Source organism: Amia ocellicauda, chromosome 13, assembly GCF_036373705.1.
Source record: "Amia ocellicauda isolate fAmiCal2 chromosome 13, fAmiCal2.hap1, whole genome shotgun sequence".
In the NCBI taxonomy this organism is placed as follows: Eukaryota; Metazoa; Chordata; class Actinopteri; order Amiiformes; family Amiidae; genus Amia; species Amia ocellicauda.
The window spans coordinates 34,327,619-34,345,370 of NC_089862.1; the positions used below are offsets into that span (position 1 = coordinate 34,327,619).

The window sequence follows — 17,752 nt, forward strand, 5'->3', positions numbered from 1 at the left end:
ACTCCAATATCACAGGGATCCCTTTATTTCTTCCAGGACAACTTGCAGGAATACTTAAAGATTTGCACAGGAAGGGAATGAGTGGTAGGTCTCTGTAAATGACCAAACACAACCCACTCAAAAGTGCTGAACTGTGGAAAAGTACATTGGTGTGAGGAAGACTAAACTTTGCTACAAGATAAGCCCCAACCAGACCCAGACAGCTTCTTCAGCCTGTGACTGGTGCAGACCCACAGAGGTGAAAAGTCTGGTGATTTAACTTCCTTTGTAAGCAACCGATTTGTGGTTCTTGTGTTTTGAAGAATGGCCCGTTTCCCAATCGCCTTCTGCACCGAGGAGGAAGAAAATAAAGCACACGGAGTTGCCAGTGACTGATAAATCTTTAATATAAAAATTGTACAAGAATTCTGATACAAATTACAAGAGGTATTTGGACAAAATATGAATAAAATTCCATTTACATCCCAAAACCCTTATGCATTTTATGCAAAACCATAGACAGTTATAGTACAGAAAATACAAGGAAAGGAAACAAATTAAAAAGAGGACCTTTTTCTCCCTCAGCCTACTAATGGAAAAAACTTGTTTAGGGTACATACAGTATTCATGAAGCTACCAATGTCACAATTATTAGATCGAACTGATGCAAGCTTCCGATTCCCCTGATGTGGACGCACTTTGTGGTGCTTTGTGTGGCTTTGCCAACGAGAGAGAACAGTGTTTATTAAAATACAGGGGTTGGATGTCCAGGACAAGGCAGAGAGCACACAACAAAGGAGACTGTTACACTAACATATCGATATAAAAAAACACAAAAGTCTTCAAGCTTATTTACTCTCTGATTGAAAATAACAAAAAACAAAACAATATAACCGAGTTGGAACCCTTCAGTGGATGTGGGGAAGTGATCTTCTGTAACAAATGCAAGCAAGTTGGGGTTTACTATACAAACACACCTGTGCCGAATCAGAGCGGATGTTTAGCCGATGATGCGATGACACTTTGAAAGAGAATTCCTTGGTTCTGATACTGACCTTCATATTATAGGAAGTTATGATTTTCAGACATGGTTGCCAGTTTGTAATTATATATATTACTAGAGGAAAATAAAAAATGGCTTTATAACATCTCAGCAGACACCCTCCCCTAGTTTCAAGCCATGGTACATTGTTTCGGGGTATAAAACAAAGAGCTGTTAACACAATGGTTCCCAAACAATGCCCCGCCATTTACAGGAGTTAATGTCCGACACAGCTCTCCCGTGACTTAAACAGAGTGGACAGTGGGCCTTCTATTATTAATGGGTCACTCAACTTTTCCTCTTTCCCCCTCCTATGCATTATTGTCATGTTTTGTAGCTATCTTTCTCCATAATGTTGTGCTCCATAACTGGGAGTTAAAGGAAGCCTTATTAAATATTAAAAGATCACTCAGCCTCTCCCAGCAATATGTTTCTAAAAGCCTCGTGTGCACGGAGGATCTGCCTAAGCTATAAGTGCCGTGTCTCTGGGCCGGGCTCGTTGTTTCTCAGGGAACACAAGTAGACGGGCCAGACCGATAGCTTACCAACAGTCTGTAAAACACAGCTTGCTCTTTTAGTGCTGAGTGACCAACGCCAAAATTACTTCCAAGCCTGCTCCGGCTTTTTGATTTCTGGTCATTCAGCGATTTTTTTTATTTTGGTCTTTTCATCTCGTTTACAAACATCTACAGAGTTTATTCGGCTGGCGTCTAGACCTTTGTGGGAGAGACTAAATAACTGCAAGTTGTACAGCAAGAATTGAAGGTAGAGAAAACTAAAGTCATGTCTTCAGTGCTTTTTTTCCCTCAGAAATGTGAATATTGATACCGATACAAAGGATGCTTGTTTTTTCTCGATAGTGCTTAGTTGTTTTCCTACATAAATCCGTCGAATCGGCTCACATTCTAGTGTTGCATTAGTTTCGGATTAAGACTTTGATGATGCAGGAGCAAAAACACAGATTAAGACTTTAAACATTAAGAGAAATGGAAAAATCATAAGAATTGAAAATGCAGCGGACGGACAGTAAACGTGTCGTTCTGTGGGCGAACTCTGGGCTTTGAAATTGCATAGCCTATCTGATGATTTACCACAGGACCACAGATCTTATCACCCCAATCACATGGTCAGGGCTCTTATTAACGAATTAGCCCTTAACTTCAATGAATCTCTTAATAAAACCACAAGAAGGATATTGTCAAATGGCACCCATCGAAGAAACTCAGGCCTGCTGTCCCCCTACTTTCTGAAACTGTTTCCTGTATAAAAGCGCAGTGAGGCGAGAAAAACAAGCTAGTTTTCGGCAGTTTTTCCCCCCCTGTATTTATCTGATGGCTCTCCCTGCCCGCCTGCCTGTTCCTGGGAAAGCTTCTCACTCGTCCATCACCGCAGTTAACAAGTCATCTCACTGCTGTCAGAGCGACGGCCAGCGGAGAGGCCGAGAGTGGCAGCCATGGGGGTTAAGAGAGTGAGAGAGAGAGAGAGAGAGAGAGAGAGAGAGACGGCCACTGGGCTCCTCTCGGCGTGGCCCCCTTTGGCGGACTCGCCGCACCGCAAGACAGCCAGGCCCTCGGTTCGGCTCTGGGGACACGCCGGGTTTCTGTACTCAATTTTCTCTTCACTTGGGATAAACAGGCAATTACACATCCTTTTATACTTGATGGCCATGTAGTGAACTTAAGCGCACACTATTAGTCTGTGTCCCTACAGGACTCGTGTGATAAGTAGAAGTGGGGGTGGGGGGGGACGTGCCGTCTGTGAGGCAGGGAGGGAGCGGGGGGAAAGCGCTCGCTGTTAGTGTCACAGTCTTGTCAGCAACATTCACATCTTTGAAGGTAATAAAGTGACAAGTGAGTTATTAGAAAGATCAGTGGTAAAATTGAACTGGTGCCTCCAGGTGCCGTGTAACAGCAATTTTAATGATACTTCCTGTTGCGGGAATCCATTCCCTTCCCCCACCTCCCCTCTTGCTTTAATTCAGCTCTTTTTCTTTTAAAAAAAGGACCAGAAGCATTTACTGAAGCACCTGCCAAGCTGTGATCTTTTGTGAGGACTGAATACTGAACCACGATGGACGGAGCAGAAGATGCTCTACGTCAACGCCAGTGTGACCTGCTGCCCTGTTGTATCACAATTGTTAGAAAAACGCACTTAATGAACAGCCGGTACGCTATTAACTCTTAAATCGACATTAAACACGGCTGGGATGCTTCCCACTGTCTGTGAGAGTCACAGAGATCTTTATAACAAAAGGAAAAGTCCAATTCCATTTTTGACCTGGAGAAAAACAATTTCCTTTCTTTATGGGTTGAGACTGGATGTTTCTTGCACACATTCCTTCAAACAGTGAGCAGTGATGTCACAATGGGACGAGACAGACTGACAGCTGTCGAATCCCCGTGGGGCGACGCTAGCCATATTGAGGTGTGCCTGAAATAAACCCCCTAGTAAGAAGGGAACACAATCTGAGTTCCCAAAAGCTTGAGTTGACCGGTTGCATCTCTCAGCAGGCGTGACATAAATACTTTCGTATGGAATGTACGAGGGTGTAATACTATGTGTATGTTTTGCAACTTTTTCTTCTTCTCCCCATCCAGCAATACAGTTAATTGTAAACCTTAAAAACAAAAAAAGGGAAAAGGTCAACTGCTTCTTTAGCTTTACTAGGTATTATTGCCAACGGAGTCTTGGTTTAGCCATCATGTAATCACAGCTGGACACCACACCAGTTTCCACAAAACTGCATGCTTTCGTTTTCTCCTCGTGGTTTGCCAATGGTCCCAGAGCACGATAACTCTCAATTAAGACGTAAAGTAAGATGTTAATTGTCATCATATGGGTTCTTATGGGTTCATGATTATGACAGCGATATTGAAAGGCAAAGGCTATGTCTGGAAGTGTATTTCTCCGGATTTGTGGGTTTTGCTTTGTGTTCATAAACTGTAGCAAAAAGTGTTGTAAGAAAGTTTTTTTTTTCCTTTTGTGGGAGCAGATGCATTTTGCCCAGAAACACCTCATGGGAAGCTACCTTTGATCTTGAATTACTGTAACTTTAAGGTCAATTATATATATAAACATTTCCTATACAGACCACCGAAAAGACTGGTTCTTGCTAATCAGACATCGGGGTGGAAAGGCTTTGCAATTTGATGTAATAACATTTAAATGAGTTCTTCCCACCGTATTAGGTGTCCATAACGAGCTGATATGACACACGCTTGGCCTCTGAGACAATTCAGACAGACATCCCATAATCCATTAAACTACGGGAACAAGACTGTGAATTCTATGGGTTTTTTCTTTTGTAATCAGCATTGTGATCAAATTTACTAATCCGATTTATATTGACTTAGATATCTGGTGATTTTATATTGGATCGTATCTCTGTCACATCATCTGCACAGGCCAAGCAAAGCACTCCCCCACTACACCTATTGACTTGTTTACAATTGACTCTACAAATACAGGTAATAAGGACAGTGCCAGATTACAGGAAACAAACAATAAGTCAGCATCGGCGTAACAGGATGTCATAGCTGACCAGTTCAGTCATTCTTTACAGTCATTTCAAACACAAAAACAATGGTTTATGACAAGCTAGCGTTTCATCTTTTAGACAAAAAGCAAAAAAAAAAAATGCAGAAAAGTAAAAGCCCCTTGTTTCACCCACATTTTGTCAAGTTATTTAACATTATTAGATGATGTTGACTATTAATAAGACTTAGCAAACGCTCTGAAGTGTGTTCATTTGGCAGAGAGTAAAGTTTTCTTGTTGTCATTCACAGTTCATGATCGAATACAATTAACTTCACAACGCTTTGCTCCACTGGAAAAATAACTCCCCTTTCGTTTCCTAAAATAAATCCTGGATCATTTTGGGACCTCCCTAATCTAATTTAAGTCAAATATGTCAATTACCTTAGCTATGCAGTTGTAGTGTTTTAACGGAGTGCATTTTGCAGTGGAGCAAAGACCCTTTGAAAGAAATGTCTGTCAATGTGACTGGTAAGAAAACAAAGTATTAAGACATAAGTGTAAACAAAAAAAAATCGTAAGACTTGAGATCCACCCCACATACAGGGCGCTGAGAAAATACTATTCGCTTGTTTTTTGGTCACTTTATGACCACGACGGCTTCCACCAATACTTTTAAAGGAACACTGCTTCATTTAGCATCACATTCTTCAGACGCGTCACTTGACCATCCACCAACTCATGTCAGGTAACCTCGATCAGGTCACATATACCTCATGCAGCAAAAAGCTCATCTACGTAAATTCAGAGCTGATAAATGCTATATTACTGTACACCCACAAATGTGTTACTCCTTTTTTTTTTAGACAACAGGTAAACAAAACAAAACAACATGATTTATAATACTTTTCATTCGCCTCAAGCTGAAACTCAGTGTATCGCCGGTATCCTGCTAAATACATTTGGGATGAAATACTGGGCTGGAAATTACTGTTCTGGCTTAATTCTGGTCTGCGATTAGAGCTCCAGACCACATTAGTTGTGCACATTGACGCAGAAAGGTACAGAAAGTCTTCCTTGGCACAGCAGCCCTCTACACTACACCCCCTGACCCCCTAGGATAGTCTTTCTGTTTTGTTTGTTGTCTGCTTTTTTTTAAGGATTTCGGTCGTTAGAGAAAAGATGATCTGGGTAATATTACACATCCCGACGTAGTGTGGCAAAGTGCATGGCTGGATTTATGTACTAACACTAGAAAAAGATGAAAAACCAAAAAAAGAAACGGATGCATGAACAAAAATAAATCCCCCCTACCCCCAAGAAAATCATATCTGTCAAAGGAGCCGAAAGCATGCGGGCACCTTCTGCATCGCTATAACTAGCAGGTAGATAAAAGAAGTCTTGTCTTTTCTTCTCAGTTTAAAATGTGCATTAAAGCTAACATAAATGAATCAAACTAGCCAGACGCTACCTCTTCCTCGCCGATCTAAGAGCCGGAAGTACTGTAAAATAAAATAGAAAGCTAACAACCATCAATACAATTGTTTTACATCATAAGCCTCTCGGGACATATTTACAAATGAAGCCGTCATGCTCTGGTAAAAGTATTTTTTTTAAAAGCTATTAGTACACAAAGACATCAAGAAGGTATTCTTTTATTATTATTATTATTATTATTATTATTATTATTATTATTATTATTATTATTATCATTTCTGCAGGCAACAGTCACAAATAGAGTTCGAGAGTCTCTTTGGAGATGGGCGAAAAGAACGAAGGAGAGATACGGGGAGGGCGGGGGGGCGGCTGGTCTCCGGGGAGGGTGGGGGGGCGCTCTGCTCAGGAGAATCGTGTCCCGCGCGTCCAAAGGAGGAGAGTAACGAAGCTCTTCACAAAAAAAGCTGTATTCGATTCTCGTTCCCGTCGTCGTTGTCGTTTTCCGCTTAATATATATATTTATATCTATATATATATTTATAATTCATCGTTTTAAAAAGAAAGGACGAAAGAAAAATGGAATATGGCAGTTTTTAAAAGAGGCCCACCTTGCAAAGTGGGAGGCATCTCCTCTGTGGTGGTGGTCCATGTCGGGGGGGTTCCGGGCGGGACGGGGGGGTTTGGGGAGGTGGCGGGTCGCGGCGGGGGGGTGTTGGCTAATCTACCATGCCTGCGAAGGGCACATTTTTGTGGAGATTCGGGTTCTGGCTGTGCCGGTTGCGGCTGCGCACTGAGGAGAACATCATGTTGCAGCCGGGCACCTTGCACTTGTGCATCTCGCGCAGGTGGACGGTCTTGTAGTGCACCCGCAGTGTCCCCTTGTTGCTGTACATTTTGTGGCAGATGTTGCACAGGATGCCCCCTCCGTTGGCGCTCCCGGCGGCCGAGAGCAGCAGCGGGGAAAAGGAGGACGAGGAGGAGTCGTGGAGCCCCCCGTCCCCCGTCCCGCCGCCGCCCAAACCCGGGCCTTCCGCCTTCTGGGGGCAGTCCTCCCCGTCGCTGGCGCCGTCGATGTCGTCCAGCAGGATGCCCTCGTCGCTGCCCTCATCCGACTCCCGCGAGGAATGGATGCTGCTGCTGGACTGGATGCTCGAGGTGGTGCTCAGGTCCAGCACCATGTAGTCATCCGGGGGGCCGCGGCAGTAGCCGTTGGTCTGGGGGTACTCCATGCCCGCCGGCGAGCTGGCATCGTCCCGCCCGCCCCCCAGTCCTCCGCCGGCGCCGTCCAGCCCCAGAGAGTGCGCTCCGTAGATCTTGGCCAGGAACTCGTCGCGCAGTTCCTTGGGCAGGGGCGTGTGATGGGGGTCCAGGCCCATATCGTCCAGCTCTTTGGTCAGCAGTTTCCGGTGCAGGTTGATGTTGGCACTGTGCCTACACAAGAAAAAAACACAAAAAACATGAATATGGTTGATTGTGTGCCGTAGCGTACTTGTGCACTGTGTGACTTTCGGTGACTTTAGCTTATGGATCACCTGCAAGGTTTTGAAGCGCCACCTTACACTACATTTTAAACGTCCAGTGCTAAACTGCTCGGGAGGCAAATAAGACATAATGACGTTCATTAACAGAGCTCTTGCAGATGCATAAGGAGTTATAAATGCGGAGCTTCTGTATGTGAAACGTGTAAGAAACAGACGGCACCTGGGGAATTCTATATATACACATTAATTGTGCATACACATGGATTTCCAAGTACTTATTGGCTGTTAAATGGACATTTTATAACATTGCTTCGGGGAAAAGGGCTCTCTATCTGTCTATATGTACAGTATTGGGTGAACAGTGCTCTCTGAGGAGAGAAAAAGGAGCCCCAACACCATGTGTCACCAAGCTAGCCTGTCTTGGTTGTTTCCAATATTTGCTGGGGTTCAAATCCCATGGAAACACCTGAATCTCAATGTGCCGACACATTTAATTGGTCGTCAGCTACGATCCTGACTAAAATGAACAGGAGAGCTTAGATCAGCCCTCCTCAGGCAGGACTTTGGACACTGGTCAACTCGGGCCAACTCAAGACAACATGGGCGATGATGAGAAAGTCCCCAGTCTTACAACTACAGGGACAGATGTGGGGCAGCAATCTTAACGCAAACTAAAGTATATTAAAGTATATTATTCCAGTTTTACACCTTACAACTGAAGGGGAAAACAACGGCACAGACGGAAGATATGCACTTGATATGAACATACAATACTAAGCATATTCATTCTGCGCTCATTATTTTGCAAACAGTTCTGATTAATACAATTCTAGTTTTCATTTTCTAAACATTCCCATCTATACACACACACACACACACACACATATCACACTTTCTGTCAGCCTATCCATTTGGAACCCAATTTGCCACAAGTAACTTCATCGAGGGAAATGGTCTTTAAGAGAGAGACAGAGAGAGAGAGAGGAGAGAGAGAGTGAAATTCTACACTGAAACATTCAAACCCTGCTTTTTAGTTAAATGATACTGTGAAGTGGACATCCTGCCACTGTGTTTACTGCTGTCAGCAAATCTGGTGCCCTGCTGAAATTCAATTGTATTGACTTTTACTCAATTAAATACTCTTCCATATTGAATGGGAGTTTATCAATTGATTTGAGCTGTAGTAATATGATAATCAGGGGGAACTGGATAGTGTATTAGAATTGGATCTGACAGCATTATCACATTTGCTTGCTATGGTAGGCGGTGTACTGGAGGCACAGAAATGTATCATTCATGTCCCCTTCGCTTGCTCAGGAAAGATTTTTCCTTTTAAGAGCCGTGTCACATAACAGACACAACCAGAGCAAGAATAAACATTCCTGGTGTGTTTTATATAGATATATATAAACACCACACAAACGTAATCATGCACAACAATCATCCCAACATGGTGGCATAATCCACTGGGACACTTTGAGGACGGGCAGGTATCTGCCTCGGTCTGTGTGTCACAATTCATTCAAAACAATCAAAATGTGGATCATGCACATAGCTGGAGCACAAACAATGCCCTTCGGTGTTGAAATGTCACTTCTGCGTTGTGCATCTACAGCAGCACAGTTGTGTATCTGTCATCCTACGGGGTGATATGCGTTAGAAGTTATCTGGATGTTTTGTTTTGTGTGATTGTATTCTATGTTGTACTTCTACGTATAATCTGTTGCCAATGTGGGACAGGAGGACATGGGAGACACAAGCTTATAGAAAAACATTTCAAATGATGAGTGATCTGCTTATTGTGTCTAGGAAGGGGTGGGCGTGGCGGTGGGGGGCGCTATAATCCAGGGTATTTGATTATGAAGTGGCGGTGAGGGTGATGCGGGCACTGGACTGGGAGCTCTGTGGCCCGAGTGAAACCAGACATTGTTCGCTGTGCCATCTACATATGGAAAGGGCAAGGCTGTCATTGCATGCAAGGGCATTGTGAGACTTGTGCATGTCGCCCCTTCAGAGACGGGTCAATGGATTTCACAATATACAGTGGAGCTTACCAGCAGTGCCACGGTTGCTGCAGTCAAAAAGGGTCCCTTCCTTTAATTATTTAGTTCCCTATCCGACATTGTCCTGCAAGAAGTAAAAATACATTCATTTGAAGGGACCCTTTCTGTGGATGTCTTATATGCGAGCCGTTCACTAGATTACCATCATCAGCACCCGAGGTACACTGTCTCTTCGATTGGCCCGGGACACAGCTGCCTGGGCTGTGATTGAGCGAGGGGTTTCCTGTGTAATGCGAGTGAGTTAGGGCAACGCAAATTGGCGTCTTGTGTTACTGTCGATGGACGTGCGTGTGCTGTGGTGTCGGAGCAAAGTTTATTAAGTAGGTATTGAAGACTACGGGATGAAAAAAAACAGTTGCATACATTTTCTGCACTGGAGACAGTACGAGAAAAGTATTATGGCCCTGGACAACAATAAATAACTATATTCTCAGTCAGGTCTAATCCAGACATGCGTTCAGGGCTTGAGATCGTCTGAACATCACTGACTTGATCTCTGAACTCTGCTATGTGGGCCTGGATGGTGATAGTCAGGCATGTCGTGGCCGTGGGCATCGCAGGGCAGTGGACGGCGTACTGATGATGGTTCTCCAGTAAGAGGCTCAAACCAATCTCCCTTTCTGAACAAACCCTCACACTGCTCATAAGCTCTCATCTGACCTGTGAAATCAGCTGACTGGGTGATGAACTGCAACTTGCTTTCCAAACACATTCTGCTCAATCGACCAATCAGTCAATCAATCAATCAATCAATCACTCAGGGCTTTAATGTGTCTGATAAAGGATGTGTTTCTACCTATGTGAGCAGAACATATTACTCTTTAGTTAGTATGTTGACAGATCAAAATCTTAGCTTTCTCCTCATTTCCTTCTCACTCTACGTCCAGACAATGAATGTTTCTGGAAACGTCCGTTAGTCTGAAGTCACTTCCTCTCACTGCTAACATGCTAACATGCTACCTTGTCGTCATATAACAGGAGGAGGGGAGAATAACATTTCTTAGGCAAACAAGGAGAGAAACAGAACATTTTCACACGTTAGACCACAGTTTGCTCACACGAGGATAAGAAAAGCCTCTCGTAACTGATGCACCTTATATCCCACCTGATTCAAAAATAATCATTATTTATAAGGAACACAAATAGGAATATATATGAGGCCAGATTGTATTTGAGCTCCGGTAATTTCTCTCAGTGTTGTATGTTCCTCTGTGCATCCATACGCTGACGGCATCGTAACTGGTAACTGCGGGAAGAGCTTGCGGCCTGGTTTTCCTAGTATGTCGGCAAATAAATAAATAAATCAACACACACGTTTAGACCGCTTTGATCCAGATCTATCAGGAGGGTTTGCAGTAAAGAGTAATTGGCCCGGGTTTGTGAATGGTAAAGCTGGTCTCTTAGTATGTTGGAGCAGAAAAAAAAGAGAGAGAAAAAGGAAATTACAACTTAAGCACACACCTGCGGTTCAGCTCGGAGCTTAACTGGTAAAGCCGCCTGTCAGAGGACTTCTGGGTAGTGCATCTCTAATTGCACTTTAGTTGTGTGTGTGATGTGCCGTCTGATTGTCTATTGATTACGTCATTTTCCATATTGAATCCACACCAAGTACGGTTTACTCGATAAAAAGTGATCACACACATTTACACGCACCTCAGTGGATAAAAACGACCTTTGTTTCCAGCTAAAACAACTATATTTGCCTTGCCTGAATCTAATAATGGTCACGTTCTCCTTTTTCCTTTAACCTAGACCATAACGCCGGCGGTGTAAAGCTCTTGGAAGTGGAGAAAGCAGAAATCAAAGAACAGTAATGTGTTTGGAGAAATAAAACACATGATAAAGACGTAGTTTGAAGGTCTTCGCGCTGTGCTTTTAAATGAAAGACGGCGAGAGAACGAGAGTCGCTCGAATCCCTTTCAGCGCGAGAGACAAATCGCTCACCCCAGTCACGCAGACGGCTCCCTCTCCTCCGAAATTATTCACTTGAAGATAAGCTACCTGCTCAACTCTTGAGGGGTTTAACTAATTTACTGCACAGATACAGCACGTCTGTTGTAATAACAGGTAGGATGTATTGGGGTCGACCATTTATCAGAATTAGACCTTTTTCTCCCCCCCCCCACCACCCCTCTCTGTCTCTTCCTGGCAAGTGAATCGCGCCGCCTCTACCGTTCCCATCCTCCCATCCTCCCATCCTCCCTCCCCCATGGCCCGTAATGTGGCAGGCAAACAAAATTGACGGTCTCGTCTTGTCAAAAGATGGGGGAAGTCTCCAGAGGAGTCATTTTACTTTGCAGAGGAAGCAAAGCGCGCTACTAATGTGCCTGTCCCAGGAACGTTTATCATCTTTAAGCTTCCTCCGCGCTGACGTGCCCATCATTCCCCCGAATTTGTTTGCAAAATTAATCGTAATGTGTTAATTGGAGGAAGAGGAGCCGGGGAAGGTAGCATTAACAGATGGCTGGTTGTGTTGGTTTTTGTTTGTTTGTTTTCTTTTTCGGCACAGTCATTAATATCAGAATAAGGGTTGTGGGCGGGAGGGCAGGGAGAGTTCACTGGTCTTAAACCCCCCCACCTACCCAGTGCCATTACCGTCACCTCTTAACCCATCACTGACGCAAATGGTTCGAGGCCCACTGCAACGCTGACCTGCGAACCTCTCACTCTTGTGCTGTCAAGCGCTACACGGGTTTCAGGTGTAGAGCGATGTCTCTGGGGGGAGCCGGGAAGATCTAGTCGGATCTATAACCAGTTGGCAATTCAGACTATATAAGAACATGTTTTCTGTAGTTACAGAAGTATAAAAAATAATCCGTGGGAAGGAAAGCAAGCTTTTTTGTTTGTCTGTTTAGATAAAATAATTTACGGGCGCCTGTCTTAATGATCTGTTACCCTTTACATCCTTTAGCTTATATGTCAAGTTATCTTATTATGTTTAACGTGTGTGTTTTGGTCCAGTCGATGTGTTTCTGCGTTAAGATGTCAGGTGTCCGTCGACAGAAGAACAAGCCCACTTGAATTGTAGTTAACGTTGGGAAATGGACACTAGATCTTGAATGTGTTCTGCCTATTTCTTACAAATAGGTCAAGTGTCCACTCGAAGCATAAGCAGTGTTGGCTGATAACACGTCGACAATATTTTTACACTTTTCTCGTCAGTACACGGACACGCGTGACCAATTAAGATGCGTTTATATCCAGTGACAGACGCCCTAAACCTCTCCATTAAGACCGTGTCTGTGGGCTTGGCCTACATTTTACCATCCTTAATCTCACTTCTCCCAGACTACAGACAAGACCTTTATTTTTCAGAGGTGGACGCTTTTTAGGTCTGTGCACTGACTGTTAACAGTGACGAATCGGTGTATTATCATAGTTTAATCCTGGTAAATTGACATAAGCCAGGCTCTGGCACCGTACACTAACACTGGCGCATCGAGTTGTTGATGGGAACTGGGCTGCTGCACACACCTTCTCCACACACCAGCTTTCAGCCACAAACGACCGTTTCAATAATGTGCCATTGCAGGTCTCAGAGCAGTAAACTCTGGGGGGCCCTCGGCCTGCGTCGAGGAGAGGGGAAAACGAGCTCTCAGATATAATTAACCTTCAGTTTTTCTCCATGCAAACTGCCACGCACTGGGACCCGGTTGTGCATTACCGCGCTCAGAGCTCCCAGCTTGCACAGGCAGCCTCGGTCAGCGGCGGGAAACGACTGCAGCAGCAGCAGCAGCGAAATTGGCTGCTGTCATTGTTTTTGGGAATTATGATTAACGAGGCTAATAATGTAGATGATTACTGGTATGTGTGTGTTTCCGGCAATTAATCATATTGCACACGCCACGGCTGGTGTCTGCATCCACAGTAAACACGCTCTCGTTTACCTCCCTGCATTAGCACGCCTGACTCGACTGTCTCGGCGGTGGAAAGATCGGGAACAATCAGTGGGACCACCGGACGCTGAACTGTGAGCACAGGGGGATAGTTAGGCACAATGTGTGGCACAGGGAGACCTGGCTTTCTAATACAGCGACTGTGTTTAGATAACTGGCGTCTACCATCGATCCTTTTCCGATCGGCGGCAGTACTGTGACCCCGGCATGGTTTATATCAACACACTGCCCACCCTGGCGTTGCTATGGAAGTTGTTTCTGGTGTGAAATGGCTTTTATCTGCTGCTCCGCTCACAGCTACAATATTTATGTAGCCGAGGAGCAGAAACGGACATGAGTTTTAAATCAGAGTTAAATGGTGCGGCTCATATCTCCGGCGCTGTGTTCGCGTCGGCCCCGCTGCTCGTACGAGGTGTGACTGTTGTTGTTGTTGGTGTTTCTCTTTTACAGCCGTCGATAGGGAGAGGCTACTGTCGAGAAGCCAGTCGCTGTAACTCCCTGACACGTATTAGTGAGTTATTGTGCACCGGTTACCACATAACGAGGAATGTAGCAATCTTTTGGCTTCTTAACTCGGTTTTCTGTGCCCTGTGAAATTCCATAGCTGTGCGATGCCACACTGTTGTTTTAATACCCCATAATCCATCCAATGGCTGCTCTGTAATTCTTTCCAGATGCCATTAAGAATTTATCTCTAGCGAAATATGGAAACAATAGACAAGGCTTTAACACAGTTCAGCCACATCCAGTTTAACCCAGAAACGCACACATTCTCCTCAACGGTTGTCCTGCCCGATACGCTTTAAAAACGCCATATGTTTAATGGATAATGTTTTCATTATGAAATTATACGCTTATGTTTCATATAACTGATTTAAACTGTCAGAAGTGCTCACTTAAAATACTGCACTTGCGACGCGGGCCGGTGGGAGTGTGTGACGGCAAAATAAATGGGGGATGAACCAGCTCTGATGAATCCCAAGGGGGAAGAAGAAAAGAGTTAAGAAAGAAAAAGGCTTTCCTCTCGATTTAAACATTGATGCCAACCAGCTCGACCTGTTTCTGATTTCTGCTCTGGTCTGGTCTGGGTGCTCGGGTTTGAACAATGTGTTGATATTGTACGTCACAAGTGGTGAGATTAAATGTATGAGCCTCGAAAACCTGCTGAGCACACATTTTAACTGTGCGTTCGTGTTTCATATCGATCGTGCGCTCCGTGTAAGTGTCCGATGCAGTTCTGGAGGTTTACAAGTCCTACGATATGGTGAAAGTCTTTTAAAATATGGCACAAGAGTTCGGGACAATCACACGGCTTAGAGCGATGGGTAAACGTGTTAATTCGGGGTCGGCTTTCCTCACAAACAAAAAGCAAACTGCGTTTCTCACCATGAGACACCCGGGGAGGAACGGGAATCTCTCTCTGCCACCAGGCCGCTTCTCCTCTCCTCGTTCTAATGGATTTTTATGCCACTGTCATATTTTCATTCGCTGATGAAGTTAAGTGTTTTTTTAATGCCATTACCGGGTCGTGGAATCGAGGGCTAATATAGGCAGGGAGTGCTAATGTCGAGCTGCTGTAATAAAAAAGATTGACTGCTAAATGATATAATTTGCAGAAGTGAAAGAAGACGAAGAAACAGATTGAAAGTGCGCTGCCGACGTACGCGGTGACTGGAGGGACTGGCAGCGCTGGGTGGGGGGGGGTTACTGTTAAACGACGCCATTATCACAAACTGTTACTCTTACATTGTGTTGCTCACATTGTTGCAAAGCGAGTCATTCCAGTGTATAATGTCAATAATCTATGAAAAAAAGTTTAAACCTCATAGAAAATGTGTAAAAATAATTCCTCTGCAATCTGGAAAGATACATAAAATCTCCCAGATGCTGCGCCCGACAGTGAAGCTTGTTACTGTACCAGGCAAGGTGATACACAGTGGTGTAGCGGGTACAGCAATGCCAACACATCTGCGTGCGTGTGTGTGTGCGCGCGCGTGTGTGTGAGCATGTGTGAGTGCACGGCAGACAGCAGGACTCTCGAGCCCGAGGCGCGCCGTGTCCCTAATGCCTTGTCAGAGGTACCACATCCCGCACGAGTTCAAAAAAATATTTTTTCTTCACCCCTGCTGTTCACACAGCTGGCGCAGGTGATGAAGAAGCTTGCACCTTCTCCGAAAAGCACAAAAACAGACAATTAACAACAGTTTTGAACCCCCCCCAGTCCCCTTCCAAACAATCCCGGAGTCACTGGTGTTAGTTATGTTGTGTTAATGAACAAATATAGGCGGGAACAGATGTCAGCGTACAAAGGAATTCAATAAAGGGTGAGGAAAAACAAAGGAAAAATAAAACAGCTATTGTCAGGAACTGCGGGGAAGCGTTTACTGAAATGTAAAATAACAGACAACCTTTTGTTCTTTGTTTAAATACAACTGTCATTTGTCACCGTGGGGGCACCGCAGCGCCCTATCTCTTTTCCTGCAGGAAAAAGATCGATGGTGACTTTGTTCTCTGAAACCCTTAATGTGCTGCGTGCCGCTGCTCCCTCTCACTGCTAGGTAGGTATATTCAATCTAAATTATAGCTCAGCTACACCTAATTAGGCAGAGCAGAAAATACATAAATATGCGAGTGTACACAGGCTGCTTCCCAGACAAGACCTCACAGACAACCCTGTTTCCACGAGAGATTATATATTCATCCGTTTGAGTACTAAAAACTCTAAAACGTGTAGATCTAGTGCTATTTAAAGACCGCTTTGGTTAATAACGTATTTTGGCTTACGGATGATCTGGGTTCGCCTCAGTAAACTGAGCTGATGATGGCTTCTTTAATTACTCCGGAAATTAGACCACTTGCGGTTGTGTAGGCTAGGAAACCTATTGCAACATTTTGTGTTTGTATAAAACATACACGAGTTTAGTTGGCAGTGGGACTTGAAGTAGTGAACGATTGTTTTTGAGGTCTTTGCTGAAACCAGATTGATAACTGACAGTTCTCTGTGTGCTCAGCTCAGTATTAATAGCAAAACAGATTGAAATACTTATAAAGATATCAAGAGGATGTATAAATTACTTTCAGCTGAATAAATTGTATATTCACTGATGACAACAATCCCACCGATCTTCCTCATTTGAGTGTTAATCAGCTGTAGTCTCTATAGTTGCTAACCAGCCATGTTTAGTGCCTCAAACCTGTACAGTTCATGTGTTGCTCTCCTGTTTGGCATGCACAGAAATAAACATATCACATGCATGACTGTATTGTTTTTACATCACCTGTGTATTTATTGAGTCATTTACTATACCCAAATGGTTGCGACTGAGTGTAGTATCGAACTCTACTTCCCGTCTTCGACTTTTAACGTCTGCTTTGATCATTTGTGTTTTGGTACTGTGACTGAAACCCGAGTTGTCTCGTATAAAAGTGTAGTTGAAAAACATAATTGCAACAATAATAATAAGAGTGGCAGTTGCAGTCATAGTAGTCGGGGTAAATCTGGCTCTCAAGCAGTTTTCTGGACCCTCTTCCCCTCGAGTCCTGTCTCCCTGCAAAGGTGCGCCATGTGTGGCAGCAGACTGGGTGCTAAAGCAAGGTATTCTGGGTGTAGACGTGTTAATAAGGCACAGGTAGCACATCTCAGCACCTTCACCTCAGCTGTTAATACATGCAGTGGTGCAACGGGCCTCTGCCTCCGCTAATGTATGCAGACACACCTGTGTACCGCAGGTAACCGCGCAGCCGAAGACTTCACATTATCTCCCTGTTATCGGATGGAATCAATACACGCGAATGTCCCGGAGCCCCGTTCGCTCCCAAAAAAAGTGTAAATTGCTCAAACGCGTGATAATGGCCTCTTCCCGTTTGCGTGACAGCTTCCGCGCCATGCGCAGCGTTCTCCGATCAGACACGGCACAGAGCGATGGCGCTGTCTTTTTAAAAACTCGACGGGTGCTTCTCCTTTCTGAGGCTTAATGGATGATGCCTTATTTTCTTTTGCAGGAGGATCGGCAGTGTCCCTGAGCTGTAGGAAGGTTTGTGGCCCAGAAAATAACTAATGTACATGTTTGGAAAGCAATAATAATAATCCCCTTCAAATTTTCTAAAATACCAACAACCTATAAGCCTAGCAATGTTACGCATCAGACAGGAGAGGGATCACAATTATAAAAGCATCAGTATGGGATATCACCACCATGATATGCTGTTACTGAGCATATATATCCAAGCTGTTGAAGGTATCTGTGGGAGCAATCTTGCCTTCCACTTTCTGGGTTTAACTGTACAACTTGCTCTTTCACTTCCTTCTGGTCGCAGTTGACTCTCCCGGGCAGCCATAAACCTGTAGAGAATTCCTCTGCGATGTTTCCTTGCCGGCCA

General features: G+C 44.3%; 1 protein-coding gene across 3 annotated transcripts in view; it reads right to left on the reverse strand.

Annotated features, from left to right (window-relative positions):
• Positions 1-368: 368 nt before the first annotated feature.
• bnc2 (basonuclin zinc finger protein 2) overlaps positions 369-17,752 on the reverse strand; it is a 204,664-nt gene continuing 187,280 nt past the window's right edge. For 2 of the 3 annotated variants that reach the window (XM_066720704.1, XM_066720705.1), the window contains one exon: positions 369-7,363. In XM_066720704.1, the coding sequence (XP_066576801.1) occupies positions 6,649-7,363 (715 nt within the window). In that variant the 3' untranslated portion in view covers positions 369-6,648. Of the gene's footprint in view, positions 7,364-9,467; positions 9,541-17,752 lie in introns of all 3 variants that reach the window. The other variant, XM_066720706.1, reaches the window with a different exon arrangement.